General features: G+C 43.5%; 1 protein-coding gene across 1 annotated transcript; it reads right to left on the bottom strand.

Moving 5' to 3' along the window:
• Positions 1 to 8,159: 8,159 nt before the first annotated feature.
• LOC129856116 (histidine-rich glycoprotein-like) lies at positions 8,160 to 16,000 on the bottom strand. The gene is made up of 5 exons (XM_055924222.1): positions 15,996 to 16,000; positions 9,658 to 9,906; positions 9,286 to 9,447; positions 8,755 to 8,949; positions 8,160 to 8,490 (listed from the first exon to the last, which is right to left on the bottom strand). The coding sequence occupies exons 1-5, from the start codon at positions 15,998 to 16,000 to the stop codon at positions 8,160 to 8,162; spliced, it is 942 nt and encodes a 313-aa protein (XP_055780197.1).
• Positions 16,001 to 24,697: the final 8,697 nt, after the last annotated feature.

Raw genomic sequence — 24,697 nt, 5'->3', positions numbered from 1 at the left:
GCTGTTGGGACTTTGTAATAATTCCGTTCCCAAATTAAACTGCCTCGTACTCAATTCTTGCTTGTACAATATGCATATTGTATTACTATTGGATAGAAAACACTCTCTAGTTTCTAAAACCGTTTGAATTATTTCTCTGAGTGAAACAGAACTCATTCTGCAGCACATTTCCTGTCAGGAAGGGAGATTTCTGAAATCGAGGTCCCTGTTCTGAGGTCAGTTTATAAGTCCCCATGTAAGCTATGGGGCTACATGCACTGCATATGCCTTCCCCTAGGTGTCAGTAAGCGGTGAGAATTTGAATGGACTGGATTGCGCAATCTGGGACACTATAAAGGCTCATGGAACGGAAGTACCATTCTTTTCAACGGGGCGTCTGGCGCAATAGGGACATCACAATGGCGTCCTGCAAAAGCTTTCGTTTTAGCAGTTCTATATCTCCGGTCATGTTTTTATTCGTTATAGGTGTTAAAGACATCATGAGGTAGTTCATTTAAACCAACTTATAGCAGTTTATATCAGTTTATTGCGATTTTCTGGGATTTCTTTGTGACGCGCTTTCACGAGTTGGACACCTCTCCAGTGGGTGGCTATCGTTAGCTGCTATTTCTACAGGAGAAGAGGACATCTTTCAACCAAAAGACGATTGTTCTGGAGAAAGGACACCTTGCCCAAGATTCTGATGGAAGCTCAGCAAATAGTAAGCAATCTTTATGTTGTTAATTCGTATTTATGTTGACAAATGTCAAATAATAATTCCGCCATGAAATTCGGTGCGGTCTCGCTTTAGCGCACGCTGTATGTTGAAGTAACGTTAATTTTAAAAATGTAACACAGCGATTGCATTAAGAACTAATTTGTCTTTCATTTGCTGTCCAACCTGTATTCTTTAGTCAAGTTTTGGATTAGTTACTGATTAGAATAGGTGCCTCTCCAAAGATTTCTCCTGACATTTTCTTTGCAGCTTTGCTACTTTTCTCATTGTATAACCACGATTTGTGCCGCTAAATATGCACATTTTCGAACAAACTCTATATGCATTGTGTAATATGATGTTATAGGACTGTCATCTGAAGAATTCTGAGAAGGTTAGTGAAAAAATTAATATATTTTGGTGGTTTATACGTTATCGCTATTTTTGGCTTGAATCAATGCTGTTGTGATGTTTGCTATTGTGGTAAGCTAATATAACGCTATATTGTGTTTTCGCTGTAAAACACTTAGAAAATCTGAAATATTGGCTGGATTCACAAGATCTGTGTCTTTCATTTGCTGTACGCTGTGTATTTTTAAGAAATGTTTTATGATGAGTAATTAGGTAATACACGATGGTCTATGTAGTTATTCTAGTTGCTTTGGTGAGAGTTGTGATGGTGGCTGCAATGGTAAACTATGATTTATACCTGAAATATGCACATTTTTCTAACAAAACATATGCTATACAATAAATATGTTATCAGACTGTCATCTGAGGAAGTTGTTTCTTGGTTAGTGGCTATTTATATCTTTATTTGGTCGAAATTGTGATAGCTACCTATGCAGGAAAAAAATGGTGGACAAAAAAAGTTGTGTCTTGCTATCGTGGTTAGCTAATAGATTTACATATTGTGTCTTCCCTGTAAAACATTTTAAAAATCAGAAATGATGGCTGGATTCACAAGATGTGAACCTTTCATCTGGTGTCTTGGACTTGTGATTTAATGATATTTAGATGCTACTATTTACTTGAGACGCTATGCTAGTCAGCTTTTTTACTGGTGGGGGTGCTCCCGGACCCGGGATTGGGAGGAAGTAGAAGTTAATTAAGATTGTAGGGAGGCAGCATCCTTGTTTGTCCTTGTTGTTTTTGCCAAGTCACCTTCCCTCTCGTCACCACATACCATATGACAGGTGTGTCTTTGATTCAGAGAGACAGGTGTGGTTCTGTGGAGAGCCACATTAAAGTCACGTAATGTTGGGCAAAGTCACATTTGTTGCCTCCCTGATATGTCCTGTCCCATTTTTTGACTTTTAAATTAACATAGTGCCACGGCCGTCGAATGAAGGAGACCAAAGCGCAGCGTGGTGAGCGTACATATTACTTTTATTTAGGATGACGCCGACAAAAACAATAAACAATACAAAAACGACCGTGAAGCTTAAGGTTATAGTGCCACGAACAAAGACAACTTCCCGCACTGAAAAGAGGGAAAAGGGCTACCTAAGAATGGTTCCCAATCAGAGACAACGATAGACCGCTGTCCCTGATTGAGAACCATACCCGGCCAAAACATAGAAATACGAAATCATAGAAAACAAAAACATAGAATGCCCATCCCAAATCACACCATGACCAAACCAAATAGAGACATAAAAAGGCTCTCTAAGGTCAGGGTGTGACACATAGCCATTGATTTATTGAATATAACTTATACATGCTGCACGATACTTGTAAACAGACCTGTGTTCAAATACAATTTATTTTATTTCAATTACTTTAAAATACATTTCAGTATTTGGATATTTCATGGTTTGAAAATACAAGTAGTTGCATATTGGAATGGCAACATCCTTGTTTGTCCTTGTTATCTTTGAAACGTCACTTATAGGCATGACAGATACAGTATGTCTGATTCAGAGAGACAGGTGTGGTTCTGCTGAAAGCCACCTTAATGTCACATTTGTCATCAAGTGCCTCGAGTTTGAATCATCGCATCCTAGTACCACGAAGGAATAATGGCCTAATTGATCGTTTTTCATTCCATTCCTAAATCTGAATCAAATCCTATTTTATTTGTCACACACTTCCTGAAACAACAAGTATTGCCGAAAGAAAGAAAAATAGAGAAATGATATTAAAGCTAAACATGTAATAATAAATACACAATGAGTAACAACAACTTGGCTATATACATGGGGTACCAGTACTGAGTCTATGTGCAGGAGTACGATGTAGTTGAGCTAGATATGGACATATAACTAGGAATAAAGTGACAGATAATAAACAGTAGCAGCAGTGTATTTGTTGAGTCAAAAAAGTTATTGCAAAACAGGTCAATGCAGATAGTCCAGATAGCTATTTGGCTAACTATTTAACTAACTATTTACAGGTCTAATGGCTTGGGGTAGAAACTATTCGGGTGACGTTTGGTCCCAGACTTGGAATTCTGGTACCGTTTGTCGTGCGATAGCAGAGAGAACAGTCTATGACCTGGCTGGCAATTTTGAGGGCCTTCCTCTGACACCGCCTGGTATAGTGGTCGTGGATGGCAGGGAACTCGGCCCCAGTGATGTACTGGGCCATATGCATTTCCTTCTGTAGCGCCTTGTGTTCAGATGCTGAGCAGTTTCCATACTGAGCAGTTATGCAGCCAGTCAAGACACTCTCAATAGTTCAGCAGAATAACTTTTTGAGGATCTGAGGGCCCATGCCAAATCTTTTCAGCCTCCTGAGGGTGTAAAAAGCATTGTCGTGCCCTCTTCAGAACTGTGATGGTGTGTTTGGACCATGATAGGTCCTTAGTGATGTGGACACAGAGGAACTTGAAGCTTTTGACTTGCTTCACTACAGCCCTGTCGATATGGATGGGGGCGTGCTCGGCCCTCTGTAGTCCATGATCAGCTCCTTTATCTTGCTCACGTTGAGGGAGAGGTTGTTGTCTGACACCACACTGCCAGGTCTAGGGGACAATTTGCAATGCAGCTCGGCCTAAACTTTGATTTTGGGTTTTTATCTATTGCTTTGATATCACAGGTTTTCATCTATTGTGTTACAACCTTATAATCCAGTGTAAGGCTTGAGTATGTTTAAATCTACGTTCAATCAGATGTAACACATTATCTTGATATAGGGGCGGCAGGTGACCTAGTGGTTAGAGCGTATGGCCAGTAACCGGAAAGTTGTTAGATCGAATCCCCGAGCTGACAAGGTAAAAATCTGTCGTTCTGCCCCAGAACAAGGTTGTTCCTAGGCCGTCATTGTAAATAAGATTTTGTTTTGAACTGACTTGCCTAGTTAAATGAAGATTCAATAAAAAATATTGGCTAGCAATTTCATTCATTCATCCTTTCATTTGTATGTTCATTCATTTATCAATTCAGTTATTACACTTTTTTCAGTTGGCCTCCCCATTGTCAAGACAACAGAAACTCAGCACAAACCAGAATAGTCCCAGGTCTGGATAAAATAATATTTGTTTAGGCCTAGTACCTGACGTCAATATCCTAAAAAAAGACTCTTTGTTACGCCATCGTGGGGTGTTTTCACAGCAGACTAAGGGAGAACAAAGGGTTTTGTATGTGTTGTGTGTGTGTTGCACTACTTGTTATCTTTTGACGGTTGACTTCTTCTCAAAGCCTTTTTTGTTGCTGATATGATCTAAGAGATCTTGTTACGATTGTCATCGGGAGAAGGAGAAGAGGACCAAAGTGCAGCGCGGTACGTATTCATAATACTTTTAATAAAGATGAACACTCGATCAAAAACAACAAAACGACAAACGAACAGTTCTGCAAAGTGCAACAAAACACAAAAGAACATAAAACCAGAAAATAACCACCCACGACTAAAAGTGGGAAAACAGGGTACCTAAGTATGGTTCTCAATCAGAGACGATTGACAGCTGCCTCTGATTGGGAACCATACCAGGGCAAACACAATAGAAATAGAAAACATAGACATACAAACATAGAATGCCCACCCACATCACCCCCTAACCAAACAAAAAATAGAAACATACAAAGCAATCTACGGTCAGGGCCTGACAGATCTGGATGTGTAGATGTCTGCGACTTTACTTGGCAACACTTATTAGGATAGTCCATCTGTAGATGGTCTACAGACTATCAGTAACATTTCAACTAATCCTAGCCCTAGCCCTAACCATAACCTTTACTCTTATCCTAATCTTAACCTATGCCCTGACCAGAAATGTAACCCTTACCCTAACCCTTATTCTAAACCTAACCGTAATCTTAGCAAGCAGTTGTTTATCAATGGATAGTTTGTTGATAGTATGAGGGTCTGTATAGCATCTACAGATGGACAATCCAGATTTTTCTTAACCAGATGAGTAAGTCCAGAATTTAATGTCATTCCCCCAAGACATGCTAACCTCTCACCATTAAAATAATGGGAGGTTAGCATTTTGAAGGGTGTATGATATTTGTGTGTCTAACTTTCTCCCTCGTCATTATTCACGATTCATTCAGGACTATACGTAATCATGGTAGCATCCACATTAATGTAGAAGTGTTTAGAAACATTTTGTATTATTTTTTACAATAAAAGTGATTCCAAAATGACACAGTACATGATTTACAGTACCATTCATTTCTATTGGGCACAACATAATCTGAAGCACAACCAAAACAAACTGCAAATGCATCCAACAAGTTTGTAGAGTCACAAGGTTGATGTAATAATTGTGTGCTAGGAATATGGGACCAAATACTAAAGTTTTGATTACTTTAATACACATATAAGTGAATTTGTCCAAATACTTTTGGTCCCCTAAAATGGGGAAGTATGTAAATAAAGTATTGTAATTTCTAAACGGCTCATCCAATATGGATGACAATTCCCTCAAATGAAAGCTGACAGTCTGCACTTTACCTCATAGTATCATTTCAAATCCAAAGTGCTGGAGTACAGAGCCAAAACAACAAATGTGTCACTGTCCGAACCCTTTTGGAGCTCACTGTATATTACCAGTGCAATGTTTTTCCCGGGTTGACAGGCAGCGTTTTACACATACCAGTAAACCATGTGCGAATGACCAGTGTACCAGTGTTGTATTGAGCAGCCTGCTGACCTAAGGTGCAGTGGGCAGCTGTATCACAGTGTCGCCGGCGGTAGCTAGTAACGTTTCCCTCCTATGATTCTATTTCAAGTAAGATGGCAGCCTACACAATAATAAACTCATATTGGTAGCCATCTAGATGTCACCGTGATATGGTCTACTAGTCAATGGGGAGAGCATGAACGGCAACCACACCAGGACACAGTGACCTCCTCAACCCTGTGGGATTCGTTCGCTCGGCTCTCAGCTGGACGACATATGTCATCGGTCATCGTTTTGCAGGCCAGGAGTGTCCTTATACCATCTCCCCGCTAACCATTTTGTTTAATTTAAACAACATTGTTTCATACAATATAACAGTATTAGTTAACCTTTTCACTTTACAAGTGGTATGCAAACTTTTGGTGGCACAGAAAAAAAATTGCATTTTGTGAGTCGGGTCAAATGATCTGTGGTTATTGTGTAGGAATGTTTTGTTAGTTAGCAAGTGCATGACAAGGTGGCTCAAAGGAAGCCAGTTTTTCTCAACCTCTCCATTCGCCCCATTCTTCCAAGAGCTCACAGAGTTTGAATTAGGACCTCTAGTGAGGTAAGTACACACACATGTACACACATACAACACCAGCTTGACATCTCCCTTGTCACCTGTCTTTTGACCCTCAGAGTAACAGCACTTGTACTCTCTGTATCTCATTCTATTCTTTCTTTTTCTATGCTTGTCCTAATTAAAGGTGAGAAGAGCTAGCAAATCAGAACTGAGGAAGATTATTACAGAGCCCTACGAGAAACATCTGATGGTGCGCTGACTTTCCCACAATCTCGTTGTGTGTTTCACCGCCTCTGAACCCCCTTACCCTGAATAGTTGCCCCTGATCATAGATCTAGGATTGTACCCAATCCCAATTTTAACTTCAAGCTCTCTCTTTGTCTTTCTCCCCCACACCACCCACACAGAGGCACACAGGGCCTAATAAATATTAGTGCAGTAAGTAGAAGGAATAACTATCAAGATTCTTAGAATCTTGTTGATAATTGGTAGAACAGTTGTCTTTTTTTTATTTTTACATTATCCTCTTGCTATACAATATTCTCATGTTCTCCATAGCAATTCATCTTTACCCTGTACATTAATGGGTAATACATAATAATAAATACTATACAGTTCAAATAATAAATATGATTAGATTGTCTGGTAGGTTTCCCTGTCACAGTGGTGATCAGTTATATCAGTATAAGTCAAGCAGTTGTGACAACACAACAAGACAGATGAGTAGACTTGTCTTGTAGCTTATTCCACTGGAGGCGACAGCATTGTTTATTGTTGATTTAACAACAGATGTTGTTGAAGCAGCTGTGTTTGTTGTAGGACCAGCAGTTGTTGTTGTTGTGGCGGTGGCTGTGTTTGTTCTGGTAGTTGCGGCAACTGTGGTGGCTGCGGAAGTTGTAGTTCCTGTAACACCACAGAAATTATCTCGTTAAAATGTACCCAATATAGAGTGCCATGAGTCAATGTTGAGAGTGACGACAATGACAAGGTCAGCAGTGATGGCTTAACTTACTTGCAGTAATGGAGGTTGTATCAACGTTGAGGAAGGTGTTCCCGTGAGACAGAGAGTCAGTCAATCCCTGCTCTGCACTCATTGTATTGGGAACCACTGTCTGGTTCTTGAAAATAAGGGTCATGTTGACAATAACTGAGCCACTTCTGTAAACAATGAAATATATAAAGATTTAGTTTTCATTTCGAGGTCAGATAAACCGTTGTTTCCAAGAAAACAAGACAATGTATAGTAATTATTTGTATTTGTTCGCTTAATATATTATTCAAACGTATATCACTATCACTGTTAGTTTGAGATAATTATATTTGAATGGAGACGTTCATAGACTTACAGAAAACAATGATTGTTACTTACGTGAACTGAATAATCCTACACCTTACGTATGTTAAAGGGTAAATTATTTTGTAACCATGATTCACCTGTAAAAAAATACACAAATTAGTATCAACAGTTTCAACAGTGAAGTCAGTGACACAATGTTAGTGACACAATGTTGTTAAAAGATGAGCTGAATACCTCTCTGGTAACATTTTCTGCCAGTTCCTGATATGCTGTTGTGGAAGAATCAGTATAGTCACTTTGGAAATTACGGAACATTCTGAATCCTAATCCCATTGACGCCTCATTCGCTGTCGGTGCCGCTGTTGACTTAGTTGTGGTAGCGGTGGCTGTGGTGGTTGTGGGAACAATTTTGGTTGTCGTGGGTACAGTGGTGTTTGTGGCAGCACCTGTTGTTGTCGTCACAGAAGCTGTGGTTGTAGTCGAAGCAGTTGTGGTTTTCGTGCCAGCAACAGTGGTGGTGGTGGCAGCTGTTGCTTTAGTAGCTCTGGCTGTTGTAGAAGCAGCTGTGTCTGTTGTGGGAGCAACTGGGGTAGCCGTGTTGCCAGCTGTGGATGTGGTGGGGGCATTTGTGGTTGTTGTTGGAGCAGCTGTGGTTGTAGTTTGAGCAGCTGTCGTTGTTGTGGCAGCAGCTGTGGTTGTGTTTGCGTCTGTTGTGGTTGCAGTTGGAGCAACTGGGGTTGTTGTGGGGGCATTTTCGGTTGTAGATGGAGCAGCTGTGGTTGTGGTGGCAGCTGCTGTGGTTGTCGTGGGAGCAGGTATAGTTGTTGTGACAGAAGCTGTGGTTGTAGTTGGAGCAGCTGTGATTGCTGCAATCAAAACTGTGGTTGTAGTTGGAGCATCTGTAGTTTTTGTGGCCGAAGCTGTGGTTGTTGTTTGGTCAGCTGTGATTGTAGTTGGAGATGCTGTGGTTGTCGTGGCAGCAACTATGGTTGTTGTGGCAGCTGCTGTGGTTGTGTTGGCTGCTGCGTTAGTTGCAGTTGGAACAGCTGTGGTTGTAGTTTGGGAAGCTGTCGTTGTCGTAGCAGCGGCTGTGGATGTCGTAGGAGCAGCTGTGGTTTTTATAACATCACCTGTGGTTGTAGTTGGAGCACCTGTAGTTGTGGTGGCAGTTGCAGGTGTCGTTGTCATGGCAGGAGCTGTGGTGGTCATCATGGACGTAGTTGAGGTTGTAGTTGGAGCAGCTGTGGTTGTTGAATGTGAAACTGTGGTAGTTGTGATGCCAGCTGTAGTGGTCGTGGGGGCAGCAGTGGTTGTGATGGCAGCACCTGTGGTTGTTGTGGGAGAAACTGTGGTTGTAGTTGGAGCAGCTGTGGTTGTAGTTGGAGCAGTAGTGGTTGTTATGGCAGCAGCTGTGGTTCTTGTGGGAGAAACTGTGGATGTTGTGACTCCATTTGTGGTTGTAGTTGGAGCATCTGTTGCTGTCATGGCAGCAGCTGTGGTTGTACTAGGAGCAGTAGTGGTTGTGGGGGCAGCTCCTGTGATTGTGGTAGTTGCTGCTGTTGTTGTAGTCAAATCAGCTGTGTTTGTTGCGACCGGAATTGTGATAGTCGTCATGCCAGCTGTGGTGGACGTGGGTGCAGCTGTTGTTGAGGTTGCAGCACCTGTGGTTGTTGTTGCAGCATCTGTGGTTGTGGTGGCTGCTGCAGCAGTTGCAGGTGTCGTTGTCATGGCAGGAGCTATGATGGTCATCATGGATGTCGTTGAGGTTGTAATTGGAGCAGCTGTGGTTGTTGAATGAGCAGCTGTGGTTGTGATGGCAACACCTGTGGTTGTTGTGGGAGAAACTGTGGTTGTAGTTGGAGCAGCTGTGGTTGTAGTTGGAGCAGTAGTGGTTGTGGCGGCAGCTCCTGTGATTGTGGCGGTTGCTGCTCTTGTTGTAGTCGAAGCAGCTGTGTTTGTTGCGACTGGAATTGTGGTAGTCGTCATGCCAACTGTAGTGGTCGTGGGGATAGCTGTGGTTGTGATGGCAGCACCAGTGGTTGTTGTGGGAGAAACTGTGGGTGTTGTGACTACATTTGTGGTTGAGGCATCTGTGGTGGTCATAGCAGCAGCTGTGGTCGTAGTTGGAGCAGAAATTGTTGTGGTGGCAGCTCCTGTGATTGTGGTGGTTGCTGCTGTTATTGTAGTCGAAACAGCTGTGGTTGTTGCGACCAGAATTGTGGTAGTCGTCATGCCGGCTGTGGTGGTCGTGGGGGCAGCTGTGGTTGTGGTTGCAGCAGTAGCTGTGGTTGTTGTGGGGGCATTAGTTGTTGGGCTTTGGGCATTAGCTTTGGGCAGACTAGAGAATGAACTTACCTATAATCAGAAGGACTATGCAAATTTTTCTGTTCTTTGAAAATGTTTTCTTTTTAGTCTGTAGTCACAGAGAGATGGGCACACATGATTAATGTAAAGGTAATAGACAAATAATTATCAACAGAATGACATTGACCACTGTAATATAGACTGGAATATTGTGGAAAGAGATCACTAATGGTAAATGCAGTATTTTTGTCTGTTTTTGTACAGTAAGTCTTGTTTGTGATGGTTTTAATCAAGTGATCCACAACCTCTTTGTCTTGATATTTAATATTTTATTAATTCACATTTGTATTTTTGACTTTTATTTATTATTTTAACCATGATTTATTTATCCAGGAAGTCCTGTTAAGGTCAGAAGGCATATTTTATGATTTAGACCAGTCTAAGAAGTCAGCTGAATAAAAACCCATAGAGACAGTACCGTGCATGTGTTAGTGTATAATCCGTAAATGTATAGATTTACCGCTAAATCTGTAGATTTACAAATGAGAATGGATTCCTTAGATTTAGTGTTTTTCCACATTTACCATAACACATACACAGCAGAGCAAAAACATGAATATAAATGACTATAATTACCGACCATCAATCATAAAACACATGTAGTCATTAAGAATTGAAACATTTGCACACCTCCTGAAGCAAGTCTGAAACTTTAGCCTTGAATTCCTCTATCAGGACAAATTACTCTCGGTTAAACAAGATGATTCCTGGACCAAGGGGACAGAAATTCTGACCTGACCCTTGGTAACTGGAATAAGATTTTCACTAGAGATTATTTGAGATGATAAAATCCATGGCTGAATGAGGTCAAGGAACAGCAGTATAGAGGAAGTTTACGAGTTATAGCCTTGTCAGTTAACATACACAAATGTTTCTTCCAAAAGTTCACTTTAAAAAAACACAGGAGTCTGATCATAATAAAAATATGATATGTCACACAATATTTGAAAACTACACTTAAAAAAATGTTTTAATTGTGATGTTGTAGCTGAAATCCTCAGTGTTCAGTAATTGTGCACCTCCAAACCATACTAAGCTCCTGCATTGCTACAGCCTTTATAGTTTAAAGCACAACCTTGATGACATCATTAAGATGAATGAGATGTAAAGGAGAATGTGTGCTTACGTCACCTTGTAGAAAAAGGTGTGCTGAGGTGAGTCGTATTCATCTTTTGAAGAAGAATGAAGAGGCCTCCCCCACGTTATGACTGAATTCCTAATCTAGCAGTACATGGAGAAACACATACCAGGGGTGCAATCATTTGTACAAACAGTTGCAAAATGTTATCTTTTACATCTACACCTATTGTTTCTATTGGACAGATTCAGATAGGTCCCTCCCTGTTTGCTGAACTTGCTCAATATAAACGCTATTGTAATGATTACACCCCTGGACCCATTTAATGTATCAATTGTATTTGATTGCAATACATCATGTAAATGAATCTATTACATAATCATTGTGATATATTTATTTTGTTTTCATCAAGCTAATTTTCATAAGGAAATGCCAAAACCACAAACACACAAGGTTATTTTTCCAATGACACACACCCATATGTTTCCGGATACGTATTTTATTTTTATTTATTTCACCTTTATTTAACCAGGTAGGCTAGTTGAGAACAAGTTCTCATTTACAACTGCGACCTGGCCAAGATAAAGCATAGCAGTGTGAACAGACAACAACACAGAGTTACACATGGAGTAAACAATACACAAGTCAATAATACAGTAGGAAAAAAAAGAGTCTATATACATTGTGTGCAAAAGGCATGAGGAGGTAGACAATAAATAGGCCATTGGAGCGAATACTTACAATTTAGCAGATTAATACTGGAGTGATAAATCAGCAGATGATCATGTGCAAGTAGAGATACTGGTGTGCAAAAGAGCAGAAAAGTAAATAAATAAAAACAGTATGGGGATGAGGTAGGTAAATTGAGTGGGCTGTTTACAGATGGACTATGTACAGCTGCAGCGATCAGTTAGCTGCTCAGATAGCAGATGTTTAAAGTTGGTGAGGGAAATAAAAGTCTCCAACTTCAGCGATTTTTGCAATTCGTTCCAGTCACAGGCAGCAGAGAACTGGAAGGAAAGGCGGCCAAATGAGGTGTTGGCTTTGGGGATGATCAGTGAGATATACCTGCTGGAGCGCGTGCTACGGGTGGGTGTTATCGTGACCAGTGAACTGAGATAAGGCGGAGTTTTACCTAGCATGGACTTATAGATGACCTGGAGCCAGTTGGTCTGGCGACGAATATGTAGCAAGGGCCAGCTGACTAGAGCATACAGGTCGCAGTGGTGGGTGGTAAACTGTGTTTTAGTAACAAAACGGATGGCACTATGATAAACTGTATCTAGTTTGCTGAGTAGAGTATTGAAAGCTATTTTGTAGATGACATCGCCAAAGTCGAGGATCGGTAGGATAGTCAGTTTTACAAGGGTAAGTTTTGCGGCGTGAGTGAAGGAGGCTTTGTTGCGAAATAGAAAGCCGATTCTAGATTTGGTTTTGGATTGGAGATGTTTAATATGAGTCTGGAAGGAGAGTTTACAGTCTAGCCAGACACCTAGGTATTTATAGTTGTCCACATATTCTAGGTCGGAACCGTCCAGGGTGGTGATGTAGTCGGGCGGGCGGGTGCAGGCAGCGAACGGTTGAAAAACATGCATTTGGTTTTACTAGCTTTTAAGAGCAGTTGGAGGCCACAGAAGGAGTGTTGTATGGCATTGAACCTAGTTTGGAGGTTAGATAGCACAGTGTCCAAGGAAGGGCCAGAAGTATACAGAATGGTGTCGTCTGCGTAGAGGTGGATCAGGGAATCGCCCACAGCAAGAGCAAAATCATTGGTATATACAGAGAAAAGAGTCGGCCCGAGAATTGAACCCTGTGGTACCCCCATAGAGACTGCCAGAGGACCAGACAACATGCCCTCCGATTTGACACACTGAACTCTGTCTGCAAAGTAGTTGTTGAACCAGGCAAGGCAGTCATCAGAAAAGCCGAGGCTACTGAGTCTGCCGATAAGAATATGGTGATTTACAGAGTCGAAAGCCTTGGCCAGGTCGATGAAGGTGGCTGCACAGTACTGTCTTTTATCGATGGCGGTTATGATATCGTTTAGTACCTTGAGCGTGGCTGAGGTGCACCCGTGACCGGCTTGGAAACCGGATTGCACAGCGGAGAAGGTACGGTGGGATTCGAGATTGTCAGTGATCTGTTTATTAACTTGGCTTTCGAAGACCTTAGATAGGCAGGGCAGGATGGATATAGGTCTGTAACAGTTTGGGTCCAGGGTGTCTCCCCCTTTGTAGAGGGGAATGACCGCGGCAGCTTTCCAATCCTTGGGAATCTCAGACGATATGAAAGAGATGTTGAACAGGCTGGTAATAGGGGTTGCGACAATGGCGGCGGATATTTTCAGAAATAGAGGGTCCAGATTGTCAAACCCAGCAGATTTGTATGGGTCCAGGTTTTGTAGCTCTTTCAGAACATCTGCTATCTGGTTTTGGGTAAAGGAGAAGCTGGGGACGCTTTGGCAAGTAGCTGCGGGGGGGGGGGGGGGGGGGGGGCTGGGGGGCGGAGCTGTTGGCCGAGGTTGGAGTAGCCAGGAGGAAGGCATGGCCAGCCGTTGAGAAATGCTTGTTGAAGTTTTCGATTATCATGGATTTATCGGTGGTGACCGTGTTACCTAGCCTCAGTGCAGTGGGCTGCTGGGAGGAGGTGCTCTTGTTCTCCATGGACTTTACAGTGTCCCAGAAGTTTTTGGAGTTAGAGCTACAGGATGCAAATTTCTGCTTGAAAAAGCTAGCCTTTGCTTTCCTGACTGACTGCGTGTATTGGTTCCTGACTTCCCTGAACAGTTGCATATCGCGGGGGCTCTTCGATGCTATTGCAGTCCGCCACAGGATGTTTTTGTGCTGGTCGAGGGCAGTCAGGTCTGGAGTGAACCAAGGGCTATATCTGTTCTTAATTCTGCATTTTTTGAACGGGGCATGCTTATCTAAGATGGTGAGGAAGTTACTTTTAAAGAATGACCAGGCATCCTCAACTGACGGGATGAGGTCAATATCCTTCCAGGATACCCGGGCCAGGTCAATTAGAAAGGCCTGCTCGCAGAAGTGTTTTAGGGAGCATTTGACAGTGATGAGGGGTGGTCGTTTGACCGCGGACCCATACAGGCAATGAGGCAGTGATCGCTGAGATCCTGATTGAAGACAGCAGAGGTGTATTTGGAGGGCAAGTTGGTCAGGATAATGTCTATGAGGGTGCCCATGTTTACGGATTTAGGGTTGTACCTGGTGGGTTCCTTGATGATTTGTGTGAGATTGAGGGCATCTAGCTTAGATTGTAGGACTGCCGGGTTGTTAAGCATATCCCAGTTTAGTTCACCTAACAGAACAAACTCTGAAGCTAGATGGGGGGCGATTAATTCACAAATGGTGTCCAGGGCACAGCTGGGAGCTGAGGGGGGTGGGTAGCAGGCGGCAACAGTGAGAGACTTATTTCTGGAGAGATTCATTTTTTAAATTAGAAGTTCGAACTGTTTGGGTATGGACCTGGAAAGTATGACATTACTTTGCAGGCAATCTCTGCAGTAGATTGCAACTCCTCCCCCTTTGGCAGTTCTATCTTGACGGAAAGTGTTATAGTTGGGTATGGAAATCTCAGAGTTTTTGGTGGCCTTCCTAAGCCAGGATTCAGACACGGCAAGGACATCAGGGTTGGCAGAGTGTGCTAAAGCAGTGAGTAAAACAAACTTAGGGAGGAGGCTTCTGATGTTGATATGCATGAAACCAGGGCTTTTTCGATCACAGAAGTCAACAAATGAGGGTGCCTGGGGACATGCAGGGCCTGGGTTTACCTCCACATCACCCGAGGAACAGAGGAGGAGTAGGATGAGGGTGCGGCTAAAGGCTATCAAAACTGGTCGCCTAGAGCGTTGGGGACAAAGAATAAAAGGAGCAGATTTCTGGGCGTGGTAGAATAGATTCAGGGCATAATGTGCAGACAGGGGTATGGTGGGGTGCGGGTACAGCGGAGGTAAGCCCAGGCACCGGGTGATGCTAAGAGATTTTTTATCTCTGGACATGCTGGTTATAATGGGTGAGGTCACCGCATGTGTGAGAGGTGGGACACAGGAGGTGTCAGAGGTATGAAGAGTGGAACTAGGGGCTCCATTGTAAACTAAAACAATGATAACTAACCTGAACAACAGTATACAAGGCATATTGACATTTGAGAGAGACATACAGCGAGGCATAAAGTAATCGCAGGTGTTGATTGGGAGAGCTAGCTAAGACAACAGGTGAGACAACAACAGCTGAATGACATGAAGACAACCATTGATGACACCCAGGATGTGCACGTCTACAAACCACGTATTTGATAAAGAAAATAAAGGCTATTGTTATGCCAATGATAATGATCTAAGAATAGCTGTATTACAGAATCTTGACTTTTTACACATTTTGTTGTGTTACAGACAGCATTTAAAATGTATTAAATTGAGACTTTGTGTCACTGGCCGACACACAATACCCCATAATGTCAAAGTGGAATTATGTTTTTAGAATGAAAACATAATAACAAAAAAGTTGAAATGTCTTGAGTTAGTAAGTATTCAACCCAGTTGATATGGCGAGACTAAATACATTCTGGAGTAAAAATGTACTCACATAATAAATTGCATGGACTCGCTCTGTGCGAGAAATTAATAATTACCAAATCTACCCGGTTCTGAAGAGACAGAAATAGCACGTTAGGCCGAACGCATCTATTTGTCAAATTTCTGTAAGTAGCTGGATCGTGTCCTAGCACTAGAAATACCAACTCATAAGACACTCTGAAGTCATCAGATATGCGACACCGGGTCAACTTCTATGGGCAACGCACACATCAAACGGCTCGATTCTTATCTCACGCAGTCTGTTTGTACAGTAATCTGTTTGCACAACTAATATACTTAATTAGTATTAGTCATTCTCATTAATGTATTATTATTACCTCATCTTGGATATTTGCACAAACCCTAGCCTAAATCATGAATCAGAGATATACAAATTGGCTTAATTATTTATTTGCTAACTAACTAAATAATCACACAGAATTACATAACAAGCAAACAGTAGATATTTGGGTTACTGCATGATACAAAGAAAAAGTCCCTAGCCGACGTAGCCGATATGACGGCTTGGTAGACAAAGAAAAGGGATGGGGGCTGAGAAAGAGCGGGAAAGACTAAATGGATTCACTACACACAGTTGGTAATTATATTAATTTAAATGCTAATACTTTGCACATGAACGGCCTCTCATTTGAGAATAATTGCAATGTATATATTTACACCCGTATGTCATTGTCTTCTCTGTTGGAATCCAGTCCGTCTGCTGGAGATTCAATCGGCAGAAAGTCTCTGGTTGTGTTCATAATGCATACTTTAGGTATATACATGGTTGTCGCATAGAATAGATGTTTCGGTGGTTGCTGGTATTCCCATACTAGTCGTACGTAATTTCCAGCTCCAGACTAGTAATTATACATCTAAGATTTGCTCTTATTCTGTAATGATCAATAGTCTCAGAGTTTAACAATTTCCAGCCATGTAGCCAAAACTACAGCTGTATGGTCTAATGGTCTATAGAATTGTAGCCATTCCAACGTGGGGACTCCACCCCGGCATTCTCTGACTTAATATATATTTTGTAGGAAGTGGGTTTTATACTCTGTGGAGAAAGGAGCAGTTCTATGACGCCTGATGTAATGTCTGGGCTCACGGGGGTGTGGCCACTGACTAGTTAAAACTCTATAACTAAACAAGTATCTCGTTTAGAAGGCCAACATGACATTACATCTTCTCACAAATAGTTTCATATTCAATCATATATTTTACACAACATTCAAGTAGAAAACTAATAACTGAGAAATGTACACTTCCAAAGCTACCGTTATTCTGTGCTCCCGTCCTTCCAGATGTCACAAAATTAAACAACTTCGACATGATTGTTCTTGAAATACCCACGGACCATTCCCACATTCTCAAAAATGGAAATATTGTTTAATCCTCCAATTTTGTGGAAAAGGAGTTGAACAAAGAAAAGCTCTTTGTTCCATAGGTTCATCTCCCCTCTCTTTCTACATGACCGGGGGAGAGAGTCTTTGACACTTGGCTGTGTGCTTAGGGTTGTTGTCCTGTTGGAAAGTGAACCTTCACCACGGTCTGAGGTCCTAAGCGCTCACTATTAGGTTTTCATCAAGGATCTCTCTGTACTTTGCTCCTTTTCATCTTTCCCTCGATCCTGACTAGTCTCCCAGTCCCTGCCGCTGAAAAACATCAGCAAAGCATGATGCTGCCACCACCACGCTTCACCGAAGGGATGTTGCCAGGTTTCCTCCAGACGTGACGCTTGGCATTCAGGAGAAGCAGTTTAATCTTGTTTCATCAGACCAGAGAATCTTGTTTCTCATGGTCTGAGTCCTTTAGGTGCCTTTTGGCAAACTTCTTCCATATAAGAATTATGGAGGCCACTGTGTTCTTATGTACCTTCAATGCTGCATAACATTTTTGGTACCCTTCCCCAAATCTGTGCCTCGACACAATCCTGTCTCTGAGCTCTACAGACAATTTCTTACACCTCATGGCTTGGTTTTTGCTCTGACAATCACTGTCAACTGTATGGCCTTATAAAGACAGGTGTGTGCCTTTCCAAATCATGTCCAATCAATTGAATTTACCAAAGGTGGACTCTAATCAAGTTGCAGAAACATTTCAAGAATGATCAATGGGAAACAGGATGCACCTGCACTCAATTCCAGTCTCATAGCAAAGGGTCTGAATATTTATGTACAAAATGTGTTTCTGTTTTTATTTTTAATACATTTGCAAAAATGTCTAAACCTGTTTTTTTATTATAGGGTATTGTGTGTAAATTGATCAGAATTTCTTTAAAAAGATATATATTTTAGAATAAGGCTGTAACATAAAATGTGGGAAAAATTATTTCGTAATGCACTGTTTATAAAAAATCTTCCACATTTCATGTCATACAGCTAATTCACGTGTTATAATAATGTCACTTCAAATGGCATACAGTACATTTTAATACATCAAATACATTGGAAATCCAATACAGAAAATAAATACATATTTAAATACATAAATACATACCTAATACATTCTTCTTCATTTATTCAAAGTATTCAAAGCATTTTTGTTTAATACTGAATTAAAGTGAGGTGCAAAATAGCACAAAATAAAATATTGAGTTATAATAAATCCAAAATAAATAAGTTATTGCTGTGACTACAAGGATGATTACTTAAGGGTTAAGGGAACAGCATAGCAGCAGTTGTTTTACAAGATCATACAGCTATTTCATGTTCTCTATAGGAATCTTTACCGTCTTTAAATAAATTTTATTTTCATTTTATATGTAAGCAATAAGGCCAAAGGAGGTGTGGTTTATGGCCAATTTACCACGGCTATGGGCTGTTTTTAGGCACGCGGAGTGGCCGTATACCACAAACCCCCGAGGTGCCTTATTGCTTTTATAAACTGATTACAAGTGTAAGATTTGATATGTGTATCTTGAGGTATGCTATCAAGATGATGATTCGTCTACCGGTATGAGTGAAGCAGATATAACATCACAGCCAGGCAGATTGTGAGAAGACTTGTCTTGAAGCATATTCCACTGGAGGCAGCAGCTGTGGTTGTTGATGCAGCAAAAATGGATGTTGTGGTGGCAGCTGTGGCTTTTTTAGGAGCAGCTGTAGTAGTAGTTGGAGCAGCTGTGATTGTCGTAGCAGCAGCTGTGGTTGTTGTTAGAGCTGCTGTGGTTGTGGGGGCAGCAGCTGTAGTTGTGGTGGTGGCTTCTGCTGTGGTTGTAATTGGAGCAGTTGTGGTTGGAAAGGGCAGCAGCTGTTGTTGTAGTCGGAGAAGCTGTGGTTCTTGTGGCAGCAGCTGTGGTTGACGTGACAGCAGCTATGGTTGACGTGACAGCTGCTGTAGTTGATGTGGCAGCAGCTGTGGTTGTTGTGGGAGCAACTGTGATAGTAAAGGCAGCTGTAGTTGTGGTGGCGGCTACTGTGGCTGTAGTTACAGCAGCTGTGGTTGTTGTGGCAGCAGTTGTGGTGATCCCTGGTTTAGCTGTGGTTGTCGTGGCAACAGCTGTGGTTGTTGTGAGGGCATTAGTTATTGTGCTTTGTGAATTCCCTGATGCTGTTGTAAATTAAAGAATACATTTTAGAATATATTTTAGCAATTTCAAATTATTTACAATTTAAAGAATGGATCAATTTACCTATAATCAGAAGAAGAACTGTGATAATTGTCGCATTCATCTTCAAACGTTTTTCTTATAATTCTATAATCACAGAGTAAGGGTGAAGTCATTAGGACAATGTCATTCATAAGGTAAAAGACAAATAATGACAAACAGAATGACAATGACAAATTAAATATAGATCACTATAGTAACTGCCCTTCACAATTTTTTTCTGTTATTGCACAACGTTTGGGATCTATGAATTTCACTTTTCAAACAGTCATCCATGAGTGCTTTGTCTTGGTATTAATCTCTGGCTAAACTATTGTTTCATAAAAAAAATCTTAAAAATATGATTTGTTACACTGTGAATTGGGGTGGCAGGTAGCCTGGTGGTTAGAGCGTTGGACTAGTAACCGAAAGGTCCCTGTCACGTTCCTGACCTGTTTTCCTTTGTTATGTATTTCTTTTAGTTGGTCAGGGCGTGAGTTGGGTGGGTTAGTCTATGTTTTCTATTTCTATGTGGGGTTTTGTGTTCGGCCTGGTATGATTCTCAATTAGAGACAGGTGTGTATCGTTTGTCTCTGATTGAGAGTCATACTAAGGCAGCCAGGGTTTCACTGGTGTTTTGTGGGTGTTTGTTTCCTGTGTTAGCGTTTGGGCCACACAGGACTGTTGCAGGTTAGTCACGTTTGTTGTTATGGTAATTTGTAGTGTCTTGTTGATGTTTCATTAAAATATGAACTCTTACCAATCCGCATCTTGGTTCGATCCATGCTCCTCCTCGTCTGAGGAGGAGAACGACATTGACAACCGTTACAGAAACACCCACCAAACCAGGACCAAGCGGATTGGAGAAGGACGGCAAGAACAAAAGCAATGGAGAGAAGAGGAATGGACATGGGAGCAAATATTCAACGGAGAAGGACCCTGGGCTAAGGTGGGAGAGAATCGCCGCTCTCGGGAGGAGAAGGAGGCAGCCACAGCCCAGGAGCGCTGGTATGAGGAGGCAGCACGTAAGAGAGGCTGGAAGCCCGAGAGGCTCACCCAAAAATTTCTTGGGGGGGCTAAAGGGGAGTGTGGCGAAGCCGGGTTGGTTACCTGAGCCAACTCCCCGGGCTTACCGTGGAGTGAGAGGGCGTCGTACTGGTCAGACACCGTGTTATGCGGTAAAGCGCACGATGTCCCCAGTACGCGTGCTTAGCCCAGTGCGGGCTATTCCACCTTGCCGCACTGGGAGGGCTAGGTTGGGCATCGAGCCGGATGTCATGAAGCCGGCCCAACGTATCTGGCCTCCAGTACGTCTCCTCGGGCCGGCGTACATGGCACCAGCCTTACAGGTGGTGTCCCCGGTTCGCCTGCATAGCCCAGTGCGGGCTATTCCACCTCGCCGCACTGGCAGGGCTACGGGGACCATTCAACCTGGTAGGGTTGGGGAGGCTCGGTGCTCAAGAGCACGTGTCCTCCTTCACGGTCCGGTATATCCGGCGCCACCTTCCCGCCCCAGCCCAGTACCACCAGTGCCTACACCACGCACCAGGCTTCCAGTGCATCACCAGAGCCCTGTTCCTCCTCCCCGCACTCGCCCTGAGGTGCGTGCCCTCAGCCCGGTACCTCCAGTTCCGGCACCACGCATCAGGCCTATAGTGCGTCTCAGCCGGCCAGAGTCTGCTGTCTGCCCAGCGGTGCCTGAGCCATCCGTCTGCCCAGCGCCATCTGAGCCATCCGTCTGCCCAGCGCCGTCTGAGTCATCCGTCTGCCACGAGCCATTAGAGCCGTCCGTCAGTCAGGAGGTGCCAGAGACGTCCGCCAGTCAGGAGCTGCCAGAGACGTCCGCCAGTCAGGAGCTGCCAGAGACGTCCGCCAGTCAGGAGCTGCCAGAGACGTCCGCCAGTCAGGAGCTGCCAGAGACGCCCGCCAGTCAGGAGCTGCCAGAGACGCCCGCCAGTCAGGAGCTGCCAGAGACGCCCGCCAGTCAGGAGCTGCCAGAGACGCCCGCCAGTCAGGAGCTGCCAGAGACGCCCGCCAGTCAGGAGCTGCCAGAGACGCCCGCCAGTCAGGAGCTGCCAGAGACGCCCGCCAGTCAGGAGCTGCCAGAGACGCCCGCCAGTCAGGAGCTGCCAGAGACGCCCGCCAGTCAGGAGCTGCCAGAGACGCCCGCCAGTCAGGAGCTGCCAGAGACGCCCGCCAGTCAGGAGCTGCCAGAGACGCCCGCCAGTCAGGAGCTGCCAGAGACGCCCGCCAGTCAGGAGCTGCCAGAGACGCCCGCCAGTCAGGAGCTGCCAGAGACGCCCGCCAGTCAGGAGCTGCCAGAGACGCCCGCCAGTCAGGAGCTGCCAGAGACGCCCGCCAGTCAGGAGCTGCCAGAGACGCCCGCCAGTCAGGAGCTGCCAGAGACGCCCGCCAGTCAGGAGCTGCCAGAGACGCCCGCCAGTCAGGAGCTGCCAGAGACGCCCGCCAGTCAGGAGCTGCCAGAGACGCCCGCCAGTCAGGAGCTGCCAGAGACGCCCGCCAGTCAGGAGCTGCCAGAGACGCCCGCCAGTCAGGAGCTGCCAGAGACGCCCGCCAGTCAGGAGCTGCCAGAGACGCCCGCCAGTCAGGAGCTGCCCGCCAGTCAGGAGCTGCCCGCCAGTCATGAGCTGCCCGCCAGTCATGAGCTGCCCGCCAGTCATGAGCTGCCCGCCAGTCATGAGCTGCCCTCCAGTCATGAGCTGCCCTCCAGTCATGAGCTGCCCTCCAGTCATGAGCTGCCCTCCAGTCATGAGCTGCCCTCCAGTCATGAGCTGCCCTCCAGTCATGAGCTGCCCTCCAGTCCGGAGCTGCCACTCAGTCCGGAGCTGCCACTCAGTCCGGAGCTGCCACTCAGTCCGGAGCTGCCCCTTATCCCGGAGCAGCTGCCCCTTATCCCGGAGCAGCTGCCCCTTATCCCGGAGCAGCTGCCCCTTATCCCGGAGCAGCTGCCCCTTATCCCGGAGCTGCTGCCCCTTATCCCGGAGCTGCTGCCCCTTCATTTAGGTGGGTTTAGTTGGAGGGTGGTCATTGGGCGGGGGATACGGAAGCGGGGAGTGACTATGGTGGGGTGGGGACCTCTCCCAGCGGCAGAGCCGCCATCGTGGACAGGCGCCCACCCAGACCCTCCCCTAGACTTTGTGCTGGTGCGCCCGGAGTTCGCACCTTAAGGGGGGGGTTCTGTCACGTTCCTGACCTGTTTTCCTTTGTTATGTATTTGTTTTAGTTGGTCAGGACGTGAGTTGGGTGGGTTAGTCTATGTTTTCTATTTCTATGTGGGGTTTTGTGTTCGGCCTGGTATGATTCTCAATTAGAGACAGGTGTGTATCGTTTGTCTCTGAGAGTCATACTAAGGCAGCCAGGGTTTCACTGGTGTTTTGTGGGTGTTTGTTTCCTGTGTTAGCGTTTGGGCCACACAGGACTGTTGCAGGTTAGTCACGTTTGTTGTTTTGGTAATTTGTAGTGTCTTGTTGATGTTTCATTAAAATATGAACTCTTACCAATCCGCATCTTGGTCCGATCCATGCTCCTCCTCGTCTGAGGAGGAGAACGACATTGACAGCCGCTACAGTCCTTGAGCTAACAAGGTAAAAATCTGTCGTTCTACCCCAGAAGAAGGAAGTTAACCCACTGTTCCTAGGCTGACATTGTTAATAACAATTTGTTCTTAGTTAACTTGCCTAGTTAAATAAAGGTTAATAAATAAAATATGTATTGGGTAGCAATTTCATCCATTCATTGATCAATTTAGTTATTACTCTTTTTTCAGTTGGCCTCCCCATTGTCAAGACAACAGAAACCCAGCACAAACCAGAATAGTCCCAGGTCTGGATAAAATAATATTTGTTTAGGCCTAGTACCTGACGTCAATATCCTCCACAAAATGGGAAAGTAGAATGTGTTCTTAACTGACCTGCCTGGTTAAATAAGAAATAAAAGACATAACTAAATTAAAAACAGACTTACCCCCAAAATGTGGTTATGGATGTAGGTTTTTCAGTTTGCTCCAAAAAAGGTGCTGGGCAGTTCAACACTGCTCTTCAATTGTGATGATACACCTGAGTATAGTATATTCTTCCAAGGGTGTCCCTCCAATCTTCTCCAAAAATCCTGAATTGCTACAGCTTTTATAGTTTAAAGAACAGCCTTGATGATATCATTATGATGAAGGCTGATGTAATGGAAACTTTGGTTTTGAGTCACCTCAAAAAAGGTGTGCTCAGGTGTGTCCTCTCCCCCCTTTCTGCTGAAAATAGTGTAAACTCTCTCCAACTAATGAGTCCTCACTAAATCCTAATCCTAATCCAGCAGGACATGGACATACACTACACATCCCCGGACACACTACGTATAAATGAAAATTGATTGTAATACATAATGTAATGCTTTATACATGACTTTGATCAGTAATTGTATGTTTGTTATTCAGATATCCCAAGGAAATTCTAAAACCAAAACAAATGTACATATGCATATATGAGAACACAGCCAGCCAATGATGACACACAGGGTTTTTTAAATTTATGAACAGTATGAAATGATCACATCATTGGGAATTATTTATAAAAATCTACCCATCTTAAAAGGGTTGAGGTTTACTCCTCAATACTACCAAGGATGCTCTCCCATGGGAAGCTGTAGAGGTCTGTTTGCATCTGAATTCTCTCCCAACAGAGTTTCCAGCATAAAGTAATTGTCCAGTGTTTCCAGATTTCTATGAAATATGACCTAGAATTACTTAAGAGTGAAATAGATTTCCTTCCCCAAAATGATAATTTAGTATATTAAAAAGCAGCTTTTATGTGTTGGAATGGTTTAGGTGTACCCCAACAACAGAATGGTGCGGGCGTATACCAGTAAATCAAAATATTAATGTGAGTAGAACATTTTTGGGGACGTATATTTGGTACAGCAAACGGCATCGACAACAAAGATGACTGACAGGTTGAATGAGAACGTGGGGACTTCCACTCTATAGGTTCAGTGTTCAATGCAACTCCATTCTATGATATGTGAAACTCTGAACATACTGTACTGTATACTCACACAATATCCCCACAAAACATATAGGTACAATCAAATCATTCTGCATTCCTCGCAACTAATCAAGAGCTGAAATGATGAACACAACTGGTCAGAAGTATTCATAACAATATGATTGCCACATAAATGGCCATTGTGTTGCCCCACAACATCTCTAAAAGTAAGAACATTGTATTTTGTACAAATCATTCCCTAAGTTCTAGACCTCAGCTGAATCTGGTAATGAATGGTGTGGCTGTTGAACAAGTTGAGGAGACTAAGTTACTTGGTGTTACCTTAGATTGTAAACTGTCATGGTCAACATATAGATTCATATAGATTCAATGGTTGTAAAGATGGGGAAAGGTCTGTCTATAATAAAGAGATGCTCTGCTTTTTTGACACCAGACT

The sequence above is a fragment of the Salvelinus fontinalis genome, chromosome 5 (assembly GCF_029448725.1).
Source record: "Salvelinus fontinalis isolate EN_2023a chromosome 5, ASM2944872v1, whole genome shotgun sequence".
Taxonomy (NCBI): Eukaryota; Metazoa; Chordata; class Actinopteri; order Salmoniformes; family Salmonidae; genus Salvelinus; species Salvelinus fontinalis.
The sequence above is the reverse complement of the archived record's forward strand: the minus strand, read 5'-3'. Positions and strand labels throughout refer to the sequence as shown.